Raw genomic sequence first — 23,171 nt, 5'->3', positions numbered from 1 at the left:
TGGTACCTCTGCGAGAACAGTGTTGTATCTCTCCTCTCCTCTCCTGAATTGATGATGTCTCCTGGTGATCACTCTCTACACCTCGTATGGATGGTCATTTCATAGAAATCTATTGAGCATCTGCAGAGGTCATTTGATCATCTATGATCCTGATCCAGTTTTATCTCCATTGTCCTCACTGATACCTTCAGGAGACCATTCAGGGCCACTCAGGGAGGTGGCTGAGGAAATAGCGGAGGCTTTGCTTGTGATCTTTCAAAAGTCACTGGAGTCTGGGGAAGTCCCAGATGATTGGAAAATTGCTGTTTATAGCCCCCTTGTTGAAGAAAGGATCAAGACAAAAGATGGAAAATTATAGGCCGATTAGCCTAACCTCGGTTGTTGGTAAAATTCTAGACTCCATTGTTAAGGATAAGGTTTGGAAGTGCAGGGTCGGGTTAGAGCAAGCCAGCATGGATTTAGTAAGGGGAGGTCATGTCTGACAAACCTGTTAGAATTCTTTGAAGAGGTAACAAGTATGTTAGACCAGGGAAACCCAGTAGATGTTATCTATCTAGACTTCCAAAAAGCTTTTGATAAGGTGCCTCACGGGAGGCTGCTGAGTAAGGTGAGGGCCCATGGTATTCAAGGTGAGCTCCTGGCTTGGATTGAGGATTGGCTGTCTGACAGAAGGCAGAGAGTTGGGATAAAAGGCTCTTTTTCAGAGTGGCAACCAGTGACAAGTGATGACCCGCAGGGTTCAGTGTTGGGGCCACAGCTGTTCACTTAATATATTAATGATCTGGATGAAGGGACTGGGAGCATTCTGGTGAAGTTTGCCGATGATATGAAGATAGGTGGACTGGCAGGTAACACTGAGGAGGTGGGGAAGCTGCAGAAAGATTTAGACAGTTTAGGAGCGTGGTCCAGGAAATGCTGATGAAATTCAACGTGACCAAATGTGAGGTTTTGCACTTTGGAAAAAAGAATACAGGCATGGACTACTTTCTAAACGGTGAGAAATTTCGTAAAGCAGAAGTACAAAGGGATCTGGGAGTGTTGGTCCAGGATTCTCTAAAGGTTAACTTGCAGGTAGAGTCTGTGATTAAGAAAGCGAATGTAATGTTGTCATTTATCTCAAGAGGGTTGGAATATAAAAGCAGCGATGTGCTTCTGAGGCTTTATAAGGCTCTAGTTAGGCCCCATTTGGAAAACTGCATCCAGTTTTGGACCCCGCACCTCAGGAAGGACATACTGGCGCTGGACCATGTCGAGTGGAGATTCACACGAATGATCCCTGGAATGGTATGTTTAACGTACAATGAACGGCTGAGGATCCTGGGATTGTATTCATTAGAGTTTAGAAGGTTGAGGGGAGATCTAATAGAAACTTACAAGATAATGTATGGTTTAGAAGGGGTGGACGCTCGGAAGTTGTTTCCGTTAGACGGGGAGACTAGGACCTGTGGGCACAGCCTTAGAATTAGAGGGGGTAAATTTAAAATGGAAATGAGACGACATTTCTTCAGCCAGAGAGTGGTGGGCCTGTGGAATTCATTGCCACGGAGCGCAATGGAGGCCAGGACGTTAAATATCTTCAAGGCAGAGATTGATAATTTCTTGATCTCACAAGGAATCAAGGGCTACGGGGAGAGTGCAGGGAAGTGGAGTTGAAATGCCCATCAGCCATGATTAAATGGCGGAGTGGACTTGATGGGCCGAATGGCCTTACTTCCACTCCTATGTCTTATGAATTTATTTCTTTCTTAATAAGGACCCTCACTCCCAGCCTGTTATACAAGATGAGGTCATGCTGCTTTGGTTCCATCGATGCTACTGATGGCACAGGCAGTTAGTGACGGGAGACAAGGAGTCCTTCTCTGCCTTTCAGAGGGACCAGATGGATCAGCACATGCCTTGGACAATCCTAGCCATTATAACCAACTAAACGGAGGCGTATTTATTGAGATCCAGTTCTACGTTTGTAATCAAGCACAGGGTACCACATGAGAACTCAGCTTGTACATTTGCCACTTGCTGGTTTAGCTGAAATTTCACAGCCAACCTTTTGTCAGTGGCAGCAATACAGTTCGGAGGAAGGGTCACTGGACCCGAAACGTTAAGTCTGTTTTCTCCACAGGTGCTACCAGACCTGCTGAGCTTTTCCAGCAACTTTATTTTTGTTGTATTTATTGCCATCGTGCAACAAACCTTCTCTAAACCCAAGAACAGTGCTTCTCCTGTAGATACTCTACAGTGACGGACCAATAATCTCTGGAGAGGTCCAAGACAAAGCAAGGACCAAAGATCAACCACCTCGCGCAGCCCATACCCTGTAGAACACACCAGCAAAGGTGGGAAATACCATCACTTGTCACGAGCAGTCATCTGAAAAGATACCACAGGAGCAACTCATCACCAGTGCTGCAGCACCCACCATCTCCCACCCAGCCCCCCATGTTCTGGAACATGTCCTCACAATCTCCTGCAGCCACACCCCGAAACAATACACTCCTGCACCCCGACCCTGTGCTCGAACACCCTCTCAAAGCGCATCAGCACCCAAAACCCTAACGTGCTCCATCATCCAACCCCACAATATGCCAGAGTGGGGGAGGTACAATAATTAAGCCAGAAACCAACAGCATGTGGATTGCCTCGTTATATCCTTTTGGGTATTTGGGGATGTTAACTGGTATAAATATCTGAAACTCCACAATGTTATCTCCAAATGAACTTTGTACCACCAATCATTCTACCTCTGTACATCTGAAATGGAGCATTGTTGAATAAACTAGGGAGCCACAGAAAGGAGGTAACTGTCATATTTCTTTTTGCTAGAACAGACTGCAAAGTATTCCACTTTTCTGTGAAATGTTCCTCTTTGATTGAGTACAGGAGAGGGTTTCCCCTCAAAATGTTTTCAGAACACATACATGGGATTGAGGGAAACTTGGCGAGATGGATCAGAAACTGACTTAGCAATAGGACTCAAAAGGGTAGTAGTGGAAGGTTGTTTGAGTGTCTGGAGGCTGATGTATAGTGGCATACCTCAAGGATCAGTACTGGGACCCTTAATATTTGTTGTATACATAAATGATACAAATGAAAATCTGGAGGGAATGTTAAACAAATTTGCAGATGACACCAAGATTGGAAGCATGGTTAAAAGTGAAGTTTATAAAATCATGAGCAGTATTTTCAAGATTAATGGTAGTTGTCTTTTCCCTAGGATGGGGGATTTCAAGACAAGGGGGCACATTTTTAAAAGGTGAGCAGAGAGAGATTTTTAAAAAAAAGACGTGGAGCAAATTTCTTACACAGAGAATTCAGCCCTTCAAGTCCACACTATCGTTCGACACAACATTGGGGGCCAAAGGGCCTGTACTGTGTTAGACTATCCTATGTTCTATCCCTCCGAAGTGCATCCCACCCAGACCCACCCCTACCCTTTCCCTGCATTTTCCATGCTAAACACTATGGCAATTTAGCACGGCTGATCCACCTAACCTGCACGTCTTTGGACTGAGGGGGGAAACTGGAGCACCCAGAGGAAACCCACACAGACACGGGGAGAATGTGCCAATTCCACACAGTGATCTGAAGTTGGAATTGAGCCCAGGTCTCTAGCGCCGTGGGGCAGCAGTGCTAACCACTGAGCCATCATGCTGTGTCAGTGCAGACTTGATGAGCTGAAGAGGCTTTTCTATACTGTATGAATCTGTGAATAAACTCCCTTTTCTGCATCACAAATGATGCCAAGGACCTGCAGAATGGTTACAGCACAGAAATGGCCATTTCGCCCGCTCACTCTGTGCCAGCTCCCTGCAAGACAAACCCTCCTGTTGGTGCTTGCCTCCCATTTCACTGTAGTCCTGAAGTTGTTTTCTCTTTAGATAATTATCAAATTCATTTATGATGGCCTTGACAACTCCCTCTCAGACAATACCTTCTAGACACTAACTACTCACATGAACCTGCCTCCACCACACACTCAGACAGTACGTTCCAAACCCTAGCCTCTCGAGTGAGCCACTTTATTGCAACTTGCTTTCCCACTTATTTTAGTGTCATGTAAATTTGACTATAGTACTCTCTAACCCTACACCCAAGTCATTAGTGAAGTCGGTAAACAGTTGGGAGGTCCAAGGACTGAACCCTGTGACACTCCATTAGTTACAACTTGCCAATCAGAAAATAATCTACTTATCTGATGTTCTGCTTTCTGTTGGTTAGCCAATCCACCATTCAAGCTAATAAATGATTTCTAACCCCATGTGACTTTACCTTGTATATTAATCTTTTATGCAGCACCTTATCAAAAATCTTCTGGAAGCTCAGGTATCCTACATCTGTAAGATTCCCAGTAGTCACTTCACAGCAGTACTCACCAGGAGAAGGAAATGGATGATGGTAAGATCAGAGATGGGTATGTTGATATTCTAGGACATATTGATATTAAGAACAAGGTGGTGTTGGGTGTCTTGGAAAACATTAAAGTAAGTCTATCCCCAGGACCTGATGGGATCTATCCCAGAATACTGAAGGAGGCAAGGGAGGAGATGGTTGGGCCCTTGATAGAGATCTTTGTATCCCCTTTAACCACAGGCAAGGTCCCAGAAGACTGGAGAATAGCCAATATCATTCCCTTGTTTAAGGAGGGTAACAGGGATAAACTAGGAAATTACAGGCCAGTGAAATTATTGGAGAAGATTCTTAGGGACAGGATTTGTTTGCCATTGGAAAAGAATGGACTTATTAGGGTTATTCAGCATGATTTTGTGTGGGGGAGAGTCTTGTCTCACCAATTTGAGTTTTTTTGAGCAAGTGACGAAGATGGTTGATGAGGGTAGGACAGTTAAAGTTGTCTGCATGGACTTTACTAAAGCATTTGACAAGGTCCATCATGGTAAGTTGGTCAGATAATTAAAGCAGTGTGGAATCCATGGAGAGTTGGAAAGTTGGATACAAAACTGGTTTGATCGTAGAAGAGAGAAGGTAGTTGTGAAGGAGTGTTTTTCTGACAAGTGGTGTTCTACAAGAATCAGTGCTAAGAACTCTTGTTTGTAGTATGTATAAATGATTTAGCTGAAAACATGAGTGATCTGATTAGAAATTTTCCAGACAACTTGAAAGTTGGTGGAGTTCTGGATAGTGAGGAAGGTTGTCAAAGGATGCAGCGAGAGAGATAAGTTGAAAGGTTGAGCAGAGAAACGACAGAGTTTAACCAGGCAAATGTGAGGTGAGAAAATTTGAAAGGTCCAATGCAAGAGGGAAGTTTTGAGTTAATGACAGGTCCCTTTGGAGCATTGATCCACAGAAAGTCCGTAGTTCCCTGAAAGTGCCAACACAAGTGGATGTGGTGGAAAAGGAGGTATATGGCATGTCTGCCTTCATTGGTTCAAAACTTTGAATATTAAAGTTAGCAAGTCATGGATTGTCAAAGTATTTTTCCCCAGGATGGAAGTGTCAAATACCGGGGGCATTGATTAAGATGAGAGGGGAATGGTTCAAAAGGAGATATGCAAGGCAAGTTTTTTTAAAAAGAAATATAGAGCGTGGTTGGTGCCTGGAATACGCAGCCAGGGGAGGATAGCAATGTTGAAAAGGTATGTAGATGGGGACACATGACCAGGAAGGGAATAAAGGGGTATGGGCCATGTGCAGGCAGCTGGGATTCATTTTGACAGCCATCATGGTTAGCACAGACATGGTGGACTGAAGGGCCTGTTCCTGTGCTGCATTGTTCTATGCTGTATGGGAGAGCTTAGAGCTAACAGTTTTAAACTAACTGGTCATCCGTTTAACACAGATGAGGAGAACGTTTTTTTCTCTGAGACGTTGTTAAACTTTGGAACTTTTCCCAAACAGCTGAGGGGGCAGAGTCATTGAATATTTTTAAAGCTGAGGCAGTTTAATTCTGGGTGGAAATGTAGAGGTGAGACCACAATCAGATCAATAATGATCTAATCAAATGGTTGAGTAAGCTTGAGGGTTGAATGGCCTGCTGCTGCACCCAGCTTGTCTGTTTGTACTGGAACCATGTCTTTTTCTGACTAAAAGAACTATTTATGGCAAAGACAACCAGAGTGGAGACAGAAACAATATTAACATTTCATCAGTCACTAGCTTGAAACCTTAACTTTACACTGCAGTATCTGTGAAGAAACATTTTCAGCACCATCTGATTTTATTGCAGATTGTAAGAAACCTGTGTTAAAGTAGTGACTAATATGATCACACAGTGCGGAGCTGGAGGAACACAGCAGGCCTGGCAGCATCAGAAGAGCAGAAACGCTGACATTTTGGGTCGGGACCCTTCTTCAGAATGGCCAATCCCCACCACTCTCTACCTACACTCACCAATCACCATCCCACCTACACACCCCAGCCCCCGCCCCTCCTCTCAATTTCTGTAGAAGGGCCCCAACCCGAAACGTCAGCTTTCCTGCTCCTCTGATGCTGCCTGGCCTGCTGCGTTCATCCAGCTCCGTAATGTATTGCCTCAGACTCCAGCATCGGCAGTTCTTACTATCTCTGGCTAATATGATCGGTTTGATTTATATTGACATGATTTATTTTAAGGCAGGGAAGGGAATGCATCAGAAAAGGTAAAGTACGAAATTAGCAACTAAACAAAATTCAGATAAATAACTGAAGTAACACTAATCATTCCTGGTCAGATAGAAGAGTCACTGAGAAAATTGCAACACTTCTAAGTCATGAGCATGGAAACTATGATTTGGATGTATTCTATAATTTATACAAATGTAAATTATAAAATCATTTAAGTTGTACAACACTGACTTTCCATTGGTATTAAAGAAAGTTAACTCACCCAAGTGTGTTGATCTGCAGGAACTTCATTGCCAGGCTTGATCCTTTGTGAATGCTTACTCTGTGCATTAACATAGCATTTTTCACAATATCCACTGTACACTGGATTGGCAAGCATGCTACACTCAGCGTGAGAACAAACTGACATGTTTTTAAGGTGGGATGAAATCTGAGCAAGGTTCTCATTGGGAGAAGTTGGAGAATGATTGACACGCTGGTTTGGATCCTGCTCAGCAGATATTCCTAGGAAGAAAGACACTATCATAAGTCTGCTTGTTAATTGTACTGACCTACAAAGTGTGTCAAAGGCACAGGATACTGTGTTTTCTTTTTAAAATCAGTGTTTCTGTGCAAAAGAGAGCTGAGTTTGGAGGTTGAAATGTGGACTGACAGTATTTGTCCATGTACACAATCAGTATATTAAAGGTGGCGTAGGTACTAAGGGATGGCAGTGAATTCTGGGATATCTCTGCAGGACTGCGTTGTACTAGCAACAGCAGGCTATAAAATGGTGACTGGGACACTGTAGGGACAGCATGGGGTAATTAATAAGATATAGAGTGACAGCCCTCACGAGAGAGGCCCTCCATAAAACTTGACCCAACTGGCACTCTGCCAAAAAGACAAGATTCAGCCAAAAGCTTTTTCTCTGTGGATTTAGGGAAATGCAGCTGAACACGTGATTGAGTGGGAAAGGGTAGATGTTACTTTAAATACATTAGGATCTTGTTTTGAGCACCAGCAATAAATACACACACACAAACTGTTTTCAGTCAAATTCTCACTGGATTAAAAAGTGATCTTCACTTCCCTAGTCCAACAACTGGAAACCAGGAATCAGAAACACTGGCTTTGTTCAAGCTGTATTTCACAACAAAACGTTGTTTCTATTTTTAAAGGAAGGGTTATGTTCCCTTTTCTGTGTCCTTTATACATTTCAATATTGTTATGCCCAAGTCTGTACAGTTTACACACCAATAATGCTACCAGAAAGCAAACTCACATTTTTTCCATATTTACAGGTTTGTTTTTTCACTGGGTTTATTTTTAAGAATCAGCTCAAAAAAGTTTCACATTCAATCAAAATGGAAAACATCTGAATCTCCCTTTGTCCAAAACTGGGAAAGGAACAAAACTTTCTGAGATAACCCCTTCCACGAGGGACCTTCTTTAACCAAAAAGGGACTGTAATTATAATTGGCTATTTTCACATAACTGTTTAGTGCTTACGCGTATTTTTTCCTCTTTAAATAAACCACTTCTGCCTAGCTTGGAATTTCCAGTCAGGAACTGCATACCTGAGGTTATTTTCTGCTTTAAAACATCTCCTGTCGCCATAATTAGATTTTGCAACTTTTGAATTTCCCTTTAGAATCTTCAGCTTTTATCATCCTTGGATTACTTTCCTTCAAGTCATCTGCAATAATTTTGAAAAAGCCAGGGAGGTCTTTACTGCAGATCTCTTGGGATCAGTCAGTTGTACTTCCTGGTGGTGGTGAGCGAACAGGCTGAGATATAGCATGCAGTAGGTGAGCAAAGCTGGTTGGGGGTGGGGGAGGAGGGGAGAAGAGGAGAAGACCTGTGTCCCACAGTGACAGGAATCCCACCCTCTGGATGTTGGGGTTGTGGCTAGGGTGCATTTGCTCACCTTTGGAGGGGTGGGGTTGGTGAATACCTTTTCAATTATATTCAGGAGATGTGGTGGTCAGTGCTCCATCTTCTCAGTGGGTGCCCCGAGGGGGCAAAGGTGTATGCTTCCTGTATTACTAGAATTATGAAGAAAAACAGAGGGAGGCAATGGCCTAGTGGTATTATCATTGGACTAAGTCAAAAACCCAGGAATGTTCAAGCGACCTGGATTCGAATCCTGCCATGCAGATGGAGGAATTTGAATACAATTAAAAACTCTGGAATTAAGAATCAGATGTTGACCATGATTGTCAGGAAAAACCCAGCTGGTTCACTAATGTCCTTTCGGGAAGGAAACTGGCAATCTGTTGACTCCAGACCCACAGCAATGTGGTCAACTCTGAACTGCCCTCTGGACAATTAGGCATGGGCAATAAATGCTGGCCTGGCCAGTGATACCCTCATCCTGTGAATGAATAAAAAGACTGGGCTGCCACTCCCCACTCATCAACTGTTTGATGGTAATGAGCAGGGGTAATACTGGAGTATTTCAACTAAGCCTAACTCTGACACAGCTTCTAACAAGATCAATTGGGCATGGCCATGAATTATTTATCGACGTGTTTTGGTGCCCTCCCATTCTCTGACGTATGAACCTGGTAGAGGGTGGCGGAGCACTTGTCCTACCTAATGCCCTCTCTCTGCCACAACTCACGTGACAGGGGCACGTCACATCAGGTTCGTATAACTACAGCCACTACCAACAGATCATGAAGTATCTTCCCACAACTGGAAGTCAGTTTCACTGAAATCCCCAAGCATGAGCACTGAGCTCCTGCTCCCCCATATCCCTAGTGGATCAGAATACTGTAGTATAACTGTGTTGGGGATTTAAAATCCAAATGAAGGCCTTACCATGAATGTTAAATAACTGGGGTAGCAGGGAGGTGTAGCATGTTCCCCAATTTTTTCCCGGGAGTCTCTGTTATATAAATAACCAAATTGAAAAAAGAATGATGCCAATTGCAGGCATTTCCTGCTGTGACCAAGGAGGATGTTTGAGGAGAAATGTTTGCAAGGGAAACTGCTGACCATCGGCACTCTTTCCAGATAAGTCAGTCCTGGTTATTAGTTTTATTAATCAGAAAGAATACAGTGTACAATTGTCTTGAGGAAGACATTCCTGGAAGGCCATAGCCAGTGAAATATTGTCTTGTGTATGTACAGCCAGTAGGTGAAGCTAGTCCTGTATAAAAGTGTGTGGATAGGTCAAACTGGATGAACCAGACAGCATCTCACACAATGTTACTACACTAGAAGAAGGGCAGCAACAATTTTGAGTTCATTTTTAAATGGTCTAAGAGGAAAATGTAAATAATGCTAAAAGGAGATGAGATGTTGAAGCTTTCTGTTTTGCACTCGTCAGTACCAGGAGCAAGAAACAAGCTTGAAAATAGAGACCAATTTATATAGATGAGAAGAGTGCGCTGATTGGTTGGTGATTCAGTAAACAGTTAACTGTCGATCTTAACCATCCAATTGGTCAGGCTGTTGCCATGGGGAAAGAACAGCGTTTGGCTTTCTCCATGATCCTATTTTTGGAGAAAGATACAATGCAGATGTATGTCCAAATTCCTTTTACCTACCTAGGTCAGGGTCCAGGGATTTTCTTTCTTAAAATGTAGCTTCTAGCTTGGACAAATGCATTTGAAGCCTGGCTAATAATTTTCAGATGGTTTTCAGTGTAACTTGGCACAGCCTGGATTATTTAAAGAGTGGTTTCCAATTGCAGATACACACAAATTGGTGGATGTGTTTTCCTGGGGCTTGCAGGTTTGGCACAAATGGCCTGCTGCAAACTGCAAATGGTCACTTGTAAGTGTTATTTTATACAATCCACCAGGTGGTAGGATGTATGACCTACAGACCTGGCATCACACTGGCACTGAAACTCACATCACATGTGGTGGGCAGAATGGTTTGTTTGACTTGATGGCAGCATCCTGTTAGAGGAGTCAACCGCTCATGGGTTCACTGCATTGTAACAGCGTGGGACATCTAGCTTCATCTGCTTTCTTTCTTTCTCAGTGACACTGAAGGAACAGCAATATATTTTCAAGTTAGGAATGTGCGTGGCTCAGAAAGGAATTTGTAGGCGATGGTGTTCCCATGTATCTGCTAACCTCATCCTTCCAGATGGAAGTGGTTGGGGGTTTGGAAGGTGCTGACTGAGAAAATAGTTCACGTTTTTGAGAGGCCCTCCTAATCCAGGATAATCAGAGGGTAGACAGGACATTGTTCATGGCCACATTGATGGATGTACCTCTTTCATGAGTTTTCACGATATAGAGAGAGTGACAATTCAATCAGGTTATCTGTTATTACACAGGATAATTTCTATATGTCCTATCGCCGTGTCAAGCTTACATGATGATCAGACATCTAGTGCTCTGCTCTACAGGCTGACCTCATAGTTCACGGGTCTTTAGGAATCTCAATGTGTATATGGACCCGTGAATATAGATAGTAGTTAAGAATAAATTTCCCAACTTTTGATTTTCTGATGTCCAAAGATGTACTGGTTAGATGGATTGGCCATGGTAAACATGAGTTACAGGGATAGGATGGGGGCCTGGTTCTGGGTGGTCTGCTTGGGCTGAAAGGTCTCTTTCCACACTGTTGGAATTCTATGATTCTCAACCAACACACTGGAGGAAGGGAAGCTCATTTGATGAGACTATTTCAATAGTATATTCAAAACACTGGCTGGAGTTTATTAAACTGCATAAAGAAAGAATTAGGATTAAGCTCCAACTTTGAGCTTCCTTTTAACAACCTCTATGTTCTATCTAATCTAGAATAATTTTAAAGGGAAAAAATGGACTTTGCAGTCTTTAAGGCAAATGTAACAGAATTGTATTGTGGATCTCCCCATGTTACTGGGAGACCGGGTTTCCTGATGGAAATGAACTCTTTCATGTTCAGTGGGGAAGGGGAGGTACAAGGTGGGGGGTCAGTCCAGGCAGCGAAGGAGGATGAAGTCTTGAAGAGTAACAAAAGATATGGGAGGGAGTTTCAACAGTTGTTGGGCTAAGAGGGGTGCATGTGCAAGGGAGGAGTAGGATCAGGCAATTTAAGAATATTGCAAGGAAATGGCCTCTCAAATGTTAATGTTGATCTTTCTCTCTTTCTCTGCACCTTCTGTAGCAGTAACATTGTATGCTACACTGTTCTGCTACTTTGCTGCACTCTGTTGTAATGGCTGCCTGTATAGAATGCAAAACACTATTCACGTGTCTGGGTACATGTGACAACAACAAATCAAGCCCGAACTTATACAATTATCTAAAAACCTATAGTCGGATTTCTGCACTTTGTGACCCCATAGCCTCAGCTGCTGTGTGTATTACAGTTAAAATTGAGCTGTTGATCTCCAGTACAAACAGGTCCGGTTTCTTTGTATTGGCAAATACTTAGGCTGGGGGGGAAAAAAAAAATAATCAGGCCATAGAACATAGAACATTACAGCACAGTACAGGCCCTTCGGCCCTTGATGTTGTGCCGACCTGTCATACCACCCTGAAGCCCATCTAACCTACACTATTTCATGTACGTCCATATGCTTATCCAATGACGACTTAAATGTACCTAAAGTTGGTGAGTCTACTACCGTTGCAGGCAAACTGTCCATTCCCTTACTACTCTGAGTAAAGAAACTACCTCTGACATCTGTCCTGTGTCTTTCACCCCTCAATTTAAAGCTATGCCCCCGAGTGCTCACCGTCACCATCCGAGGAAAAAGGCTCTCCCTATCCACCCTATCTAACCCTCTGATTATTTTATATGTTTCAATTAAGTCACCTCTCAACCTTCTTCTCTCTCATGAAAACAGCCTCAAGTCCCTCAGCCTTTCCTCGTAAGACCTTCCCTCCATACCAGGCAACATCCTAGTAAATCTCCTGTGCACCCTTTCCAAAACTTCCACATCCTTATAATGTGGTGACCAGAACTGTATGCAATATTCCAAGTGCGGCCGCACCAGAGTTTTGTACAGCTTCACCATAACCTCTTGGTTCTGGAACTCAATCCCTCTATTAATAAAAGCTAAAACACTGTATGCCTTCTTAACAGGCCTGTCAACCTGGGTGGCAACTTTCTGTGTACATGGGCACCGAGATCTCTCTGCTCATCTACACTACCAAGAATCTTACCATTAGCCCAGTACTTTGCCTTCCGGTTACTCCTACCAAAGTGCATCACCTCACACTTGTCTGCATTAAACTCCATTTGCCACCTCTCAACCCAGCTCTGCAGCTTATCTATGTCTCTCTGCAACCTACAGCATCCTTCGTCACTATCCACAACTCCACCGACCTTAGTGTCGTCTGCAAATTTACTAACCCATCCTTCTACGCCCTCATCCAGGTCATTTATAAAAATGACAAACAGCAGTGGACCCAACACCGACCCTTGCAGTACACCACTAGTAACTGGTCTCCAGGATGAACATTTCCCATCAACTACCACCCTCTGTCTTCTTTCAGCGAGCCAATTTCCGATCCAAACTGCTATATCTCCCACAATCCCATTCCTCCGCATTTTGTACAATAGCCTACTGTGGGGAACCTTATCGAATGCCTTACTGAAATCCATATACACCACATCAACTAGTTTACTCTCATCTACCTGTTTGGTCACCTTCTCAAAGAACTCAATAAGGTTTGTGAGGCACGACCTTCCCTTCACAAAACCGTGCTGACTATCCCTAATCAATTTATTCTTTTCTAGATGATTATAACTCCTATCCCTTATAACCTTTTCCAACACTTTACCAACAACTGAGGTAAGGCTCACTGGTCTATAATTACCAGGGTTGTCACTACTCCCCTTCTTGAACAGGGGAACCACATTTGCTATCCTCCAGTCATCTGGCACTATTCCTGTAGACAATGATGAGTTAAAGATCAATGCCAAAGGCTCGGAAATCTCCTCCCTGGCTTCCCAGAGGATCCTAGGATAAATCCCATCTGACCCAGGGGACTTATCTATCTTCACCCTTTGTAGGATTTCTAATACCTCTTCCTTGTGAACCTCAATCCCACCTAGTCTAGTAGCCTGTATCTCAGTATTCGCCTTGACAACATTGTCGTTTTCTAGAGTGAATACAGTTGAAAAATATTCATTTAATGCTTTCCTTATCTCCTCTGACTCCACACACAACTTACCACTACTATCCTTGATTGGGCCTAATCTTACTCTCGTCATTCTTTTATTCCTTAAATACCTATAGAAAGCCTTAGGGTTTACCCTGATCCTATCCGCCAACAACTTCTCATGTCTCCTCCTGGCTCTTCTGAGCTCTCTCTTTAGGTCTTTCCTGGCTAACTCGTAGCTCTCAAGTGCCCTAACTGAGCCTTCACATCTCATCCTAACATAAGCCTTCTTCTTCCTCTTGACCAGAGATTCCACCTCCTTTGTAAATGACAGCTCCCGCGCTCTGCAGCTTCCTCCCTGCCTGCCTGCATGGTGTTTATAACTTCTGGAAACATGCTTAACGAATGGCAAACTACTTACCAATTTCTTCCATACATCTAATGAAACATGCAGTACAGAGCCCGTTCTGTTCTGTAGTCCCGAAGTACTGGCAGTTTGGATTTCTGCATTTTGCAGATTCATTCAGCTGACTGAACTTTAGTCTCTGCTCCTGGTGAAGGAGGGGTCTATACCTGCCACTCATGGCTGTGGCAGCTTGTGGTGACCCTAAAGGAAGTTGCTTGGTTCTGGTCAGTGACTTTGAGAGTGAATCCCTCATTTCTGAACAAGAGAAACACAAACCATTGAATGTTCTTATCACTAGTTTGCAACTGTTGCAACTTTGTCCCCACAAATCCATCCCCTGCTCCACAAATTCATCTGCCACTTTTGGAAAATGTGGACCAGAGTTACTGCCGCCCTCTGGAACGTGGCCACTTCTTCCTTGGAAGCAACTTGGGCAAAATCCATTCATTATTCCATTTCCAGTGAATGGACAATGAGCAGTTTTGCATTTGAGGGCATTGGTCTCACCGCAGATGCAATTATCTGATGACGATAGTGCTGCCGTTTTGGGCAGAGTTGATGGGGTTTTCCTGCTGTCTTGTAATCCAAAGATTGTTGGACCTTCGGACTCCGACTCCTTCACATCATCTCCTTGGACGCCACTTTGTTTACAATTGTTGGCCCCCCAAGAGACATCGTCTTTTTGGAAGGCATCATGACACGTGTGACAGAATGGCTGTGTGAATTTTGAGCAAAAGTATGTGCATCCAGGAGTTAAACATTTGTCTCCCACAATAGACAGATTGGAGAGAAAAGCAAGTTCATCCTCAATTCTCCCACTTCTTTCTTTATCTGTGTTTTGCTGACTGAATTTGTACTGGTGATTAACCAGTTGGAAATAATCTTGAACCAAGTTAAGATCGTCAGGCAAAGGATTTATGTGCAACCTGCAAAGAGAAACAAAGCTGCATTTATTTAAAATCCAACATTACTGTTTTGAAAGATTTAGTTTTCATGAAATGTTTTTCAATTGGAAGATAAGACAATTGAATTTAGCCTATTTTGTAGTAGCAATGAGCCTGAAATGAACAGGTCAGAGTGTGCTAGATCATAGACACAACAATATCCTAGTGAATTTCTCAGACTTCAAGCTCATACTGAAACTAACAATGAATTTTGGAGAGAGATTTATTGTACTTCTTGGGGCAGAGAAGCAAAGTTTTCTTTAAAAATGTTAGCAAACTAATACTCAAATTGCATTTAATGAATAGTGCAGGAGGGCAAGCCAGCAGCATGGACATACCAAAACTGAGTTGATACCCTGGTGAAGCTACAAAACAGGATTACCGCAGGCAGCAAACAGACCACTTCCTCAACCAATGGATCAAATCTAACCCCCGAGCACCAGGCTTGCCCCATCTCATTATAAAAGTGGTGGTGGGCAATTAAACAACTGGCTGGTCAGAGACTACATCTAGAGTACTGTGAGCAGGTTTTGTCCCCTTATTTACAGAATGATATTGTTTTATTTGGAGTGGGGAGACCTTGAGCAGTTGAGTGTTTGCAGACAGAGGGGTGGAATTTGTGCCTTTGTTTTTCTGACAGACTGAACACATGGCAGAGGCTGAGGAGTGATCTGCTCGTTTCCTTTTCTTTTGGCTGTTTCTTTCATTTCTGCTTCTGTTTTCTCTTGAGATGGCACCAGAGAATGGTGACATACTTTTCACTGCATTCCTGTTCTCGAGTACACATGACAATAAAATCTACAAGCTAAACAAAACTCACTGACAAAGTTCAGAGAAAGTTCACTTGGATGAACCCCACAGGAGAGTTTGTCTCACGAGTTGAACAGGTTTAGAAAACTGAAAGGTGATTTTGTTTAAGGATCCTATACACTTAAGAGGCATGACAGGATAAATACTGAGAGGGTGTTTCTCCTCATGGGAGGATCTAGGACTAGAGGGCATAGTCTCAGAATAAAGGGGCACCAATTTAAAACTGCGATGAAGAGGAATTTATTCTGTCAAAAGGGTTGAGTGTCTTTGGAACTCCTTGCCTCAGAGAGCAGCGAGGGTAGAGTCCTTGCATTTGTTGAAGACGGAGATTGATTCCTGACTGATCAAGAAACTAAGTTTGCAGGAAAAGGGAAGGAAGGAATGTCTCGGATCAGCCATGACCCTATTGCATAGTGCACCAGGCTTCAGGGGCCGAATGGCCAATTTCTGTTCCTATTTCTTATGGAGGATAGGAAGCGCCACAAATATCCGTATCCTGAACGATGGGAGACCCCAGCACATCAGTACAAACAATAAGGTTCATTTCTGGAACTGCCATCAGCTGGGCTCATAGTAATCAAAGCAATCCAACAAAGGTATGTTTAAGGCTCCCATTGATAAAAACCTGTTCTTTAAGGTTTGAAGAATGGGGGATTTTAAAAGAATTAGATCATAACAAAGACCTTATCCACACTTCAGGAATGTTTATATCTGTTTCTTTGATATGTGAGCCCCACATTGGATTAAAAACTCCAAGCAACCAACAACATGGGCTCAGTTTGAATTCAGTGTTGAATTCAATTGGCTCTATGTAGTTTCTGTTTGTGATTATACTCCACCCTCGTTCCCCCATTGGATCGATCCGAGCCAGGGGCATGCATTCTGATCCTGCTCCTGGTACGTTTAAAAATCATGTTGTGGAGGTGGTGGTATTGAACTGGGGTGGACAAAGTCAAAAACAAAAATAACATGACACCAGGTTATAGTCCAACAAGTTTATTTGAAAACACAAAATTTCTGAGCTCTGCTCCACCCTCAGGTGTAGTGTGGAAGTGGAGTTATACTGAAAGAATTTATAAGCAGAAAGATAACAACCTTAAAAATGGCTCGCTGACCACCTCTAGGTTTCTATTGATCAAAATGCAAATCCCAGAGTTACTTTCAAGTCATTGTCCTGAGATAATTAAAAATTTTCAGCGTGTACAAGAGATGACATCACAGGTCAGATAATGCATTTTAGGTGAGACATTGTTTAGAACCTGGAGTCAGACTGCTGTTAAAAAAAATCTGCAAAAATACAAACATCTTAGATGAAATAATTCACCGTGTGTGCATGTGCATGTGCGTAAGAGACAGAGTGTGAAACCTGACTCGAGGTTAAAACACTAGGAGATTCTAAACAATGTCTCACACCTAAAATGCACCTGAAATGTCACCTCTTGTACACACTGATAAGAATTTTAATTATCCTGAGGCAATAACTTGAAAGAAATTCTGGGACAAACCCAACCTGGCCAATTACTGCCTCATCAGTCTCCTCTCGATCCTCAGTAAAGTGATGGAAGGTGTCAGTAAAAGCGCTATCAAGCAGCACCTGCTCAGCAATAACCTGCTCAGTGACGCTCAGTTTGGGTTCCACCAGGGCCACTCAGCTCCTGAGCTCATTACAACCTTGGTTCACACAGGGACAAAAGAGCTGAATTCCAGGTGAGGTGAGATGAGAGTGACAGACCTTGACATCAAGGCTACGTTCAACGAAGTGTGGCATCAAGGACCCCTAGCAAAACTGGAATCAATGGGTATCAGGGGGCAAACTCTCCAGTGGTTGGAGTTTATAGCTGGTGCATAGGAAGATGGTCGAGGTTGTTGGAGGTCAGTCATCTCAGCTCCAGGGCATCTCTGCAGGAGGTCCTCAGTGTAGTGTCCTCAGCCCCATCATCTTCAGCTGCTTCATCAATGACCTTCCCTCCATCATAAGGTCAGAAGTGGGGATGTTCACCGATGATTGCACAATGTTCAGCACCATTCGTGACTCCTCAGATACTGAAGCAGTTCATGTTCAAATGCAACAAGATCTGGACAATATCCAGGCTTGGGCTGACAAGTGGTAAGTGACATTCACACCACACAAACACCAGGCTATGACCATCACTAATAAGAGACAATCTAATTCCTGCCCCTTGGCATTCAATGGTGTTACCATCACTGAATCCCCCACTATCAACATCCTGGAGGTTACCATTGACCAGAAACTCAACTGGACTCACCACATACACATAATGCCTACAACAGCAGGCCAGAAGCGAGAAATACTGAGGCGAGTAACTCACTTCCTGAATCCTCAAAGCCTGTCCATCACCTACAAGGCACAAGTCAGGATTGTGATGGAATACTCCCCACTTGCCTGGATGGATGCATCCCCAACAACACTCAAGCAGCTTGACACCATCCAGGACAATGCAGCTGCTTGATTGGCACCACATCCACAAACATCCATTCCCTACACCACCGACATTCAGCAGCGGCAGTATGTACTAGCTACAAGATGCACTGCAGAAGTTCACCAAAGATCCTCAGACAGCACCTTTCAATTCCATGACTACTACAATCTAGAAGGACAAAGGCAGCAGATACATATGGGAACACCACCATCTCCAAGTACCCTAGAAGCCACTCACTGCCCTGACTTGGAAATATATCATTGTTGCTTCACTGTTGATGGGTCAAAATCCTGGAATTTCCTCCCTCGTAGCATTGTGGGTCAACACACAGCAGGAGGGCTACAGCGGCTCAAGAAGGCAGCTCACCCCCACCTTCTGCAGGGCAGCTAGGGACAAGCAATAAAACACTGGCCCAAGCCAGCAAAACCCACATCACACAAATGAAAGAAAAAAAGGCATCTAAAAAAACAATAGAAACCTGTGTCTCCTTTCTAACTGATTAAAGATTCAACAGGAGGCAGTCAGCGAGCCATTTTTAGGACTGTTACCCTTCAGCTTATTAATTTAGTGTTGGTATACCTCCTCTTCCACACTACACCTGAGGAAGGAGCAGTGCTGTGAAAGCTTGTGTTTTTAAATAAACCTGTTGGACTACAACAAAAACAAATTTACTGGAAAAGCTCAGCAGGTCTGACAGCATTTGAGAAGGAAAAAAAACGAGTTAATATTTTGGGTCCAGTGACCCTTACTCAGAACTATAACCTGGTGTTGAGATTTCTGGGCTTTAAAAATCCAGAGTTCTCTTGACTCTGTCAATCTCTCGTCCACTAAAGATTGCTTGTGTTTGATTCAAGGGGAATATTCAGAATCTGGTGCTGACCCAAGTTTGCTAGTGAATTGAATCAAGCCCCAGGTCTCTCAGTCACAAGCTCACTTTCTTCACTAGAGAGTGTCAAAAGAATCAATTTAGATTTTAAAAGGATGCAGAATCTGTCAATGGTCACTAATGATCCCCTTACATTACACTCACTTCTTTTTGGTGCTCACACCCTGGACGCACTCACATCAGCTCCAATCCAGGCTAAACAAACATTGCCTTCAGGCTTACTGTCTCGCTCTGTACAGTTAGGAACATGATTGATTTGGTCTTGGGAAAGATGGGAATAAAGGAGATTGATATAATCACAAATTGCAAATTTTTCAGGAAATTAGAGAGAGACTAGACTCACCGGGCTGCATCTACAAATGCTATACCATGACAATCCGGCACAGGAACACCGATCAGATAACGTCTCAGTAACTGCTTCCTGTCACATTTTTCAGCATCAAGCAGAAAGCGAATTGGTAACTCCACACTGACGTTCTCACTTGGTATGACCAGGGGAAAAGCATTGATTTCTGAAAAAAGAAATTTGGAACTTTTAATTCAAGTAACTGTAATATTCCTGAAGCAGCAGAATAGATCATGTGAGCTTCCATCAGCCCCTTTATTTTCCCCACACTGGAGTTGAAACTTTCTTTGGAGTCATGGGCTAACTTCAGAAACATTAACAACAAATGTTCCAACAGTGATATTAGAGAGGTCCAGAAGGAGACAAAGCTTTAATCTGGTAAAGGTCCAATGTGTGTAAATCCTTAACTACAGATTTTTGTAAAGAGACCATGGAGTCAAGTTGTATGCTTTTGGGAGACTGGAGAACACTGAATAATTCCCTACACCCCAACCATACAAAGCACTTCTTTCTTCTCCATAACTGAGTTAAATCTCTACAAAGACACAGGTGTTGCTTTACCAGATCCAGAGTCGGCTCCTCTCTAGGTCAAACTTACTGGCAATAGCAGCAAGGGTGGGAGGAAGCCCAAAGTTATAATTTCTCTGACATTTCTGGTTTTCGTGGCAGCTGGAAGGTTCCTCCAGGCTCCACAAAAGAAACTCTCAGCCTTTCCTGTCACCTCCAAACAGTTTGTCATTTTCCCAGTCAAGGCTTAAAATTGACATCTCTTGCCAATAAACTGTTTTGGAGGACAAACATAACAAAACAATGTGATTTTGTCTTCAGCATGTCCAACAGCAGGAGACAGAATAAAATAAGCCATAGTGACCCCAGCTTAGAGATAACACAGTGTTGAGCTGGAGGTGCACAGCAGGGAAGCAAGAAAGTTGATGTTTCAGATAAGGACCCTTCAGAAATGGGGCCTCGTTAGAAGAGTCTTCGCGGTGGGGTTATAACTCACTCAGATAGTAAGAACTGCCAATGTTGGAGTCAGAGATAACACAGTGTGGAGCTGGAGGAACACAGCAGGCCTGGCAGCATCAGAGGAGCAGGAGAGCTGACATTTTGGGTTGGAACCCTTGACCTGCTGTGTTCCTCCAGCTCCACACTCTTACCTCTGATTCCATCATCGGCAGTTTTTACTATCTCTAAATGACCCACAGCTTAATGTACTTTGTGTCTGTTTAATTCTAGTGAGGAGCTTCCATTAGATGGAGTGAGCGAATACACCCAGGTCAAAACCCAACTAAAGGATTATTTTTAAAAGTTAGCCTCAAGGCAGGAAGCGATGACAGACAGGGGTTATGGGGTTTTCTCCTACCACAGGACATGCTGGGCTGGATGGTGATGAGGTGGTTCTGGAGTTTCTGGCAAGGTTATTGCATTGGTTTCACTGCTTACATTGTGCCCCAAAGGATTTGACCAAAGTGTATATTTCTGCTGCTGAAGTGTATGGATAATTCCCCTCAAGGCTGGAGAGTTTATTTGTTCTCCGTTCTGAACAATAAAGGCTCAGGTTAGTTACAGATCACATTCTCAACCTGAATTTGTGCTTCGTTTCTGGGTAAGTTAATCAATAACCACCATTCTGGCTCCAGGTGAGAGGCAGAACTTTGTATGAATTGGACATGTTCACCAGCTTACCTGGTCCTACATCATTCACACTGATGAGGGGTGTGAAATATTGGCGCGCGTAGCCAAGTAAAATGGGGGAAGCATAGCAGCGATGGGGTGGCCAGTGTAAGGGCAGGTAAATCCCAGCTGGACTAGGCATCATTGTCTCTGAAATACTTTTGGATCTTCCTTCTGATTTTCCTGTTTTAAAAAGAACAAATTGTTGTTATTTCAAATGGAAGATTGCTGGACCCTAAAATGTTACTTTTACTTCCATAGTGATATTATTTTAATTCCCCTTACAGGAAAAATAAGATATTTCAGTTGCAATGCAAACTTGGTATAAATGCGATTTGTCTAAAGAACGCAGAACATTGTACAATCAATATTTCAATGAAAACCATGGGAAGAAATCATTTGCATAAAATAGATGCATTGACAAATGAGTGGAATATACCTTTCTTTCACATTGTTTCAGAATCATTAATACTGTGAAATATCCCAAATTATTTCCATCCAATGACAACATGCCTCTCCTGCTATTTCCTGTCCCCAAATAATTTTTCAGGAAGATTTTATCCTTTATTTCACAAGCACTTACATTTAATGATTCCATTTAACTTTCCAATAATATTTAAGACTGGGATGATGCAAATTGTTTATGAATTTTTGGAGCTCTCTACTCAAAAACAAAGTCACTTGACTCAGAAACCCATCCTTCGCTCCAACCTGTCCATGCCAACCATCATCCCAAACTAAACCAGTGTCACCTGTCTACACTTAGACCCTAACCCTCCAAATATTTCTTATTCATGTACTTACCCAAATGTCTTTCTTGTATGTTATAACTGTGCCAGCATCTATCACTTTCTCTAGAGATTCATTTCATGCACCAACCACTCCAAAAAAAAATTCCTCTCCTGCCTTTTAAATCTTTTTCCTCTCATCTTAAAAATATGCTGTTCAGTCTTGAAATCCAACACCCTAGGGAAAATACACCTATCATTCACCATATCTACTCCTCCCCAGGGCTTTATAAACCTTTGAGGTCACCCCTCAACCCTCTTACACTCCAGTGAAAAAGACCATAAGACCACAAGACATAGGAGTGGAAGTAAGGCCGTTCAGCCCATCAAGTCCACACTGCCATTTAAATCATGGCTGATGGGCATTTCAACACCACTTCCCTGCACTCTCCCCATAGCCCTTGATTCCTTGTGAGATCAAGAATTTGTCGATCTCTGCCTTGAAGGCATCCAATGTCCCGGCCTCCACTGCACTCTGCGGCAATGAATTCCACAAACCCACCACTCTCTGGCTGAAGAAATGTCGTCTCATTTCAGTTTTAAATTTACCACCTCTAATTTTAAGGCTGTGCCCATGGGTCCTAGTCTCTCCCCATAATTCAAACCCTCCATTCCTGGCGGGGGCCAGACTCTGCCGGAGGCACGGCAACAGACAGAAAGCCCGGAGTGGGACTGTAGCCACAGAAAGGAAAGTTGGATTTTCTTCTTTGTTTTCTTTTCTTATCTAACTTAATGTGAATAACGCCATGTGTGTACAGTGAAGATACACACTATTCACTGTATTTTTACATTGAATACATGTGATATAAATAATTCAATTCAACTCAACTCAACACCCTGGGAAATCTCTTCTGAACACACTCTAGATTGATAATATCCTTCCTCTAACCTGTTGAAAGCAGAGGCTTCAAAGGGTTTTAAAGGCAGTGGTAGAGAGACCCTCGATAAGGGAATGGGTATGTAGAAAGGTTATCAGGGATAGACAAGAGTATGGTAATCAGATCACCCATGATCTTGCTGAATGGTACAGTAGATTCTACGGCTGAATGGCCTACTACTGCTCCTAACTGGTATATGTATATTTTAAAAAATTTATTCCCTCATGGGACATGGGTGTCACCGGTTGGGCCAGCATTTCTTGCTCATTCCTAGTTGCCCTCAAGTTGCCCCAATGCATTCTAGTTCAAGTGTAAGATGGTCCTGTCAGCAAACACTAGTTGTGGTTTGCCTGCAGTAACGCATAAACAGCAAATTTAAAACAAAACTATAAATCCGGTG

At 43.0% G+C, this 23,171-nt stretch overlaps 1 protein-coding gene across 1 annotated transcript in view; it reads right to left on the bottom strand.

Moving 5' to 3' along the window:
- The window catches only part of LOC125464913 (tumor necrosis factor alpha-induced protein 3-like), a 48,933-nt gene that overhangs the window by 7,114 nt on the left and 18,648 nt on the right, over positions 1-23,171 (bottom strand). Inside the window, exons 4-7 of the mRNA XM_048557801.2 lie at positions 21,118-21,288; positions 19,429-19,597; positions 14,020-14,930; positions 6,818-7,059 (exon numbers count right to left, since the gene is read on the bottom strand). Coding sequence (XP_048413758.1) covers positions 6,818-7,059; positions 14,020-14,930; positions 19,429-19,597; positions 21,118-21,288 — 1,493 coding nt within the window. The remainder of the gene's footprint in view (positions 1-6,817; positions 7,060-14,019; positions 14,931-19,428; positions 19,598-21,117; positions 21,289-23,171) is intronic.

Source organism: Stegostoma tigrinum, chromosome 24 (assembly GCF_030684315.1).
Source record: "Stegostoma tigrinum isolate sSteTig4 chromosome 24, sSteTig4.hap1, whole genome shotgun sequence".
NCBI lineage: Eukaryota > Metazoa > Chordata > Chondrichthyes > Orectolobiformes > Stegostomatidae > Stegostoma > Stegostoma tigrinum.
Note: the sequence above shows the minus strand (reverse complement) of the source record. Positions and strands in the feature narration are given on the sequence as shown.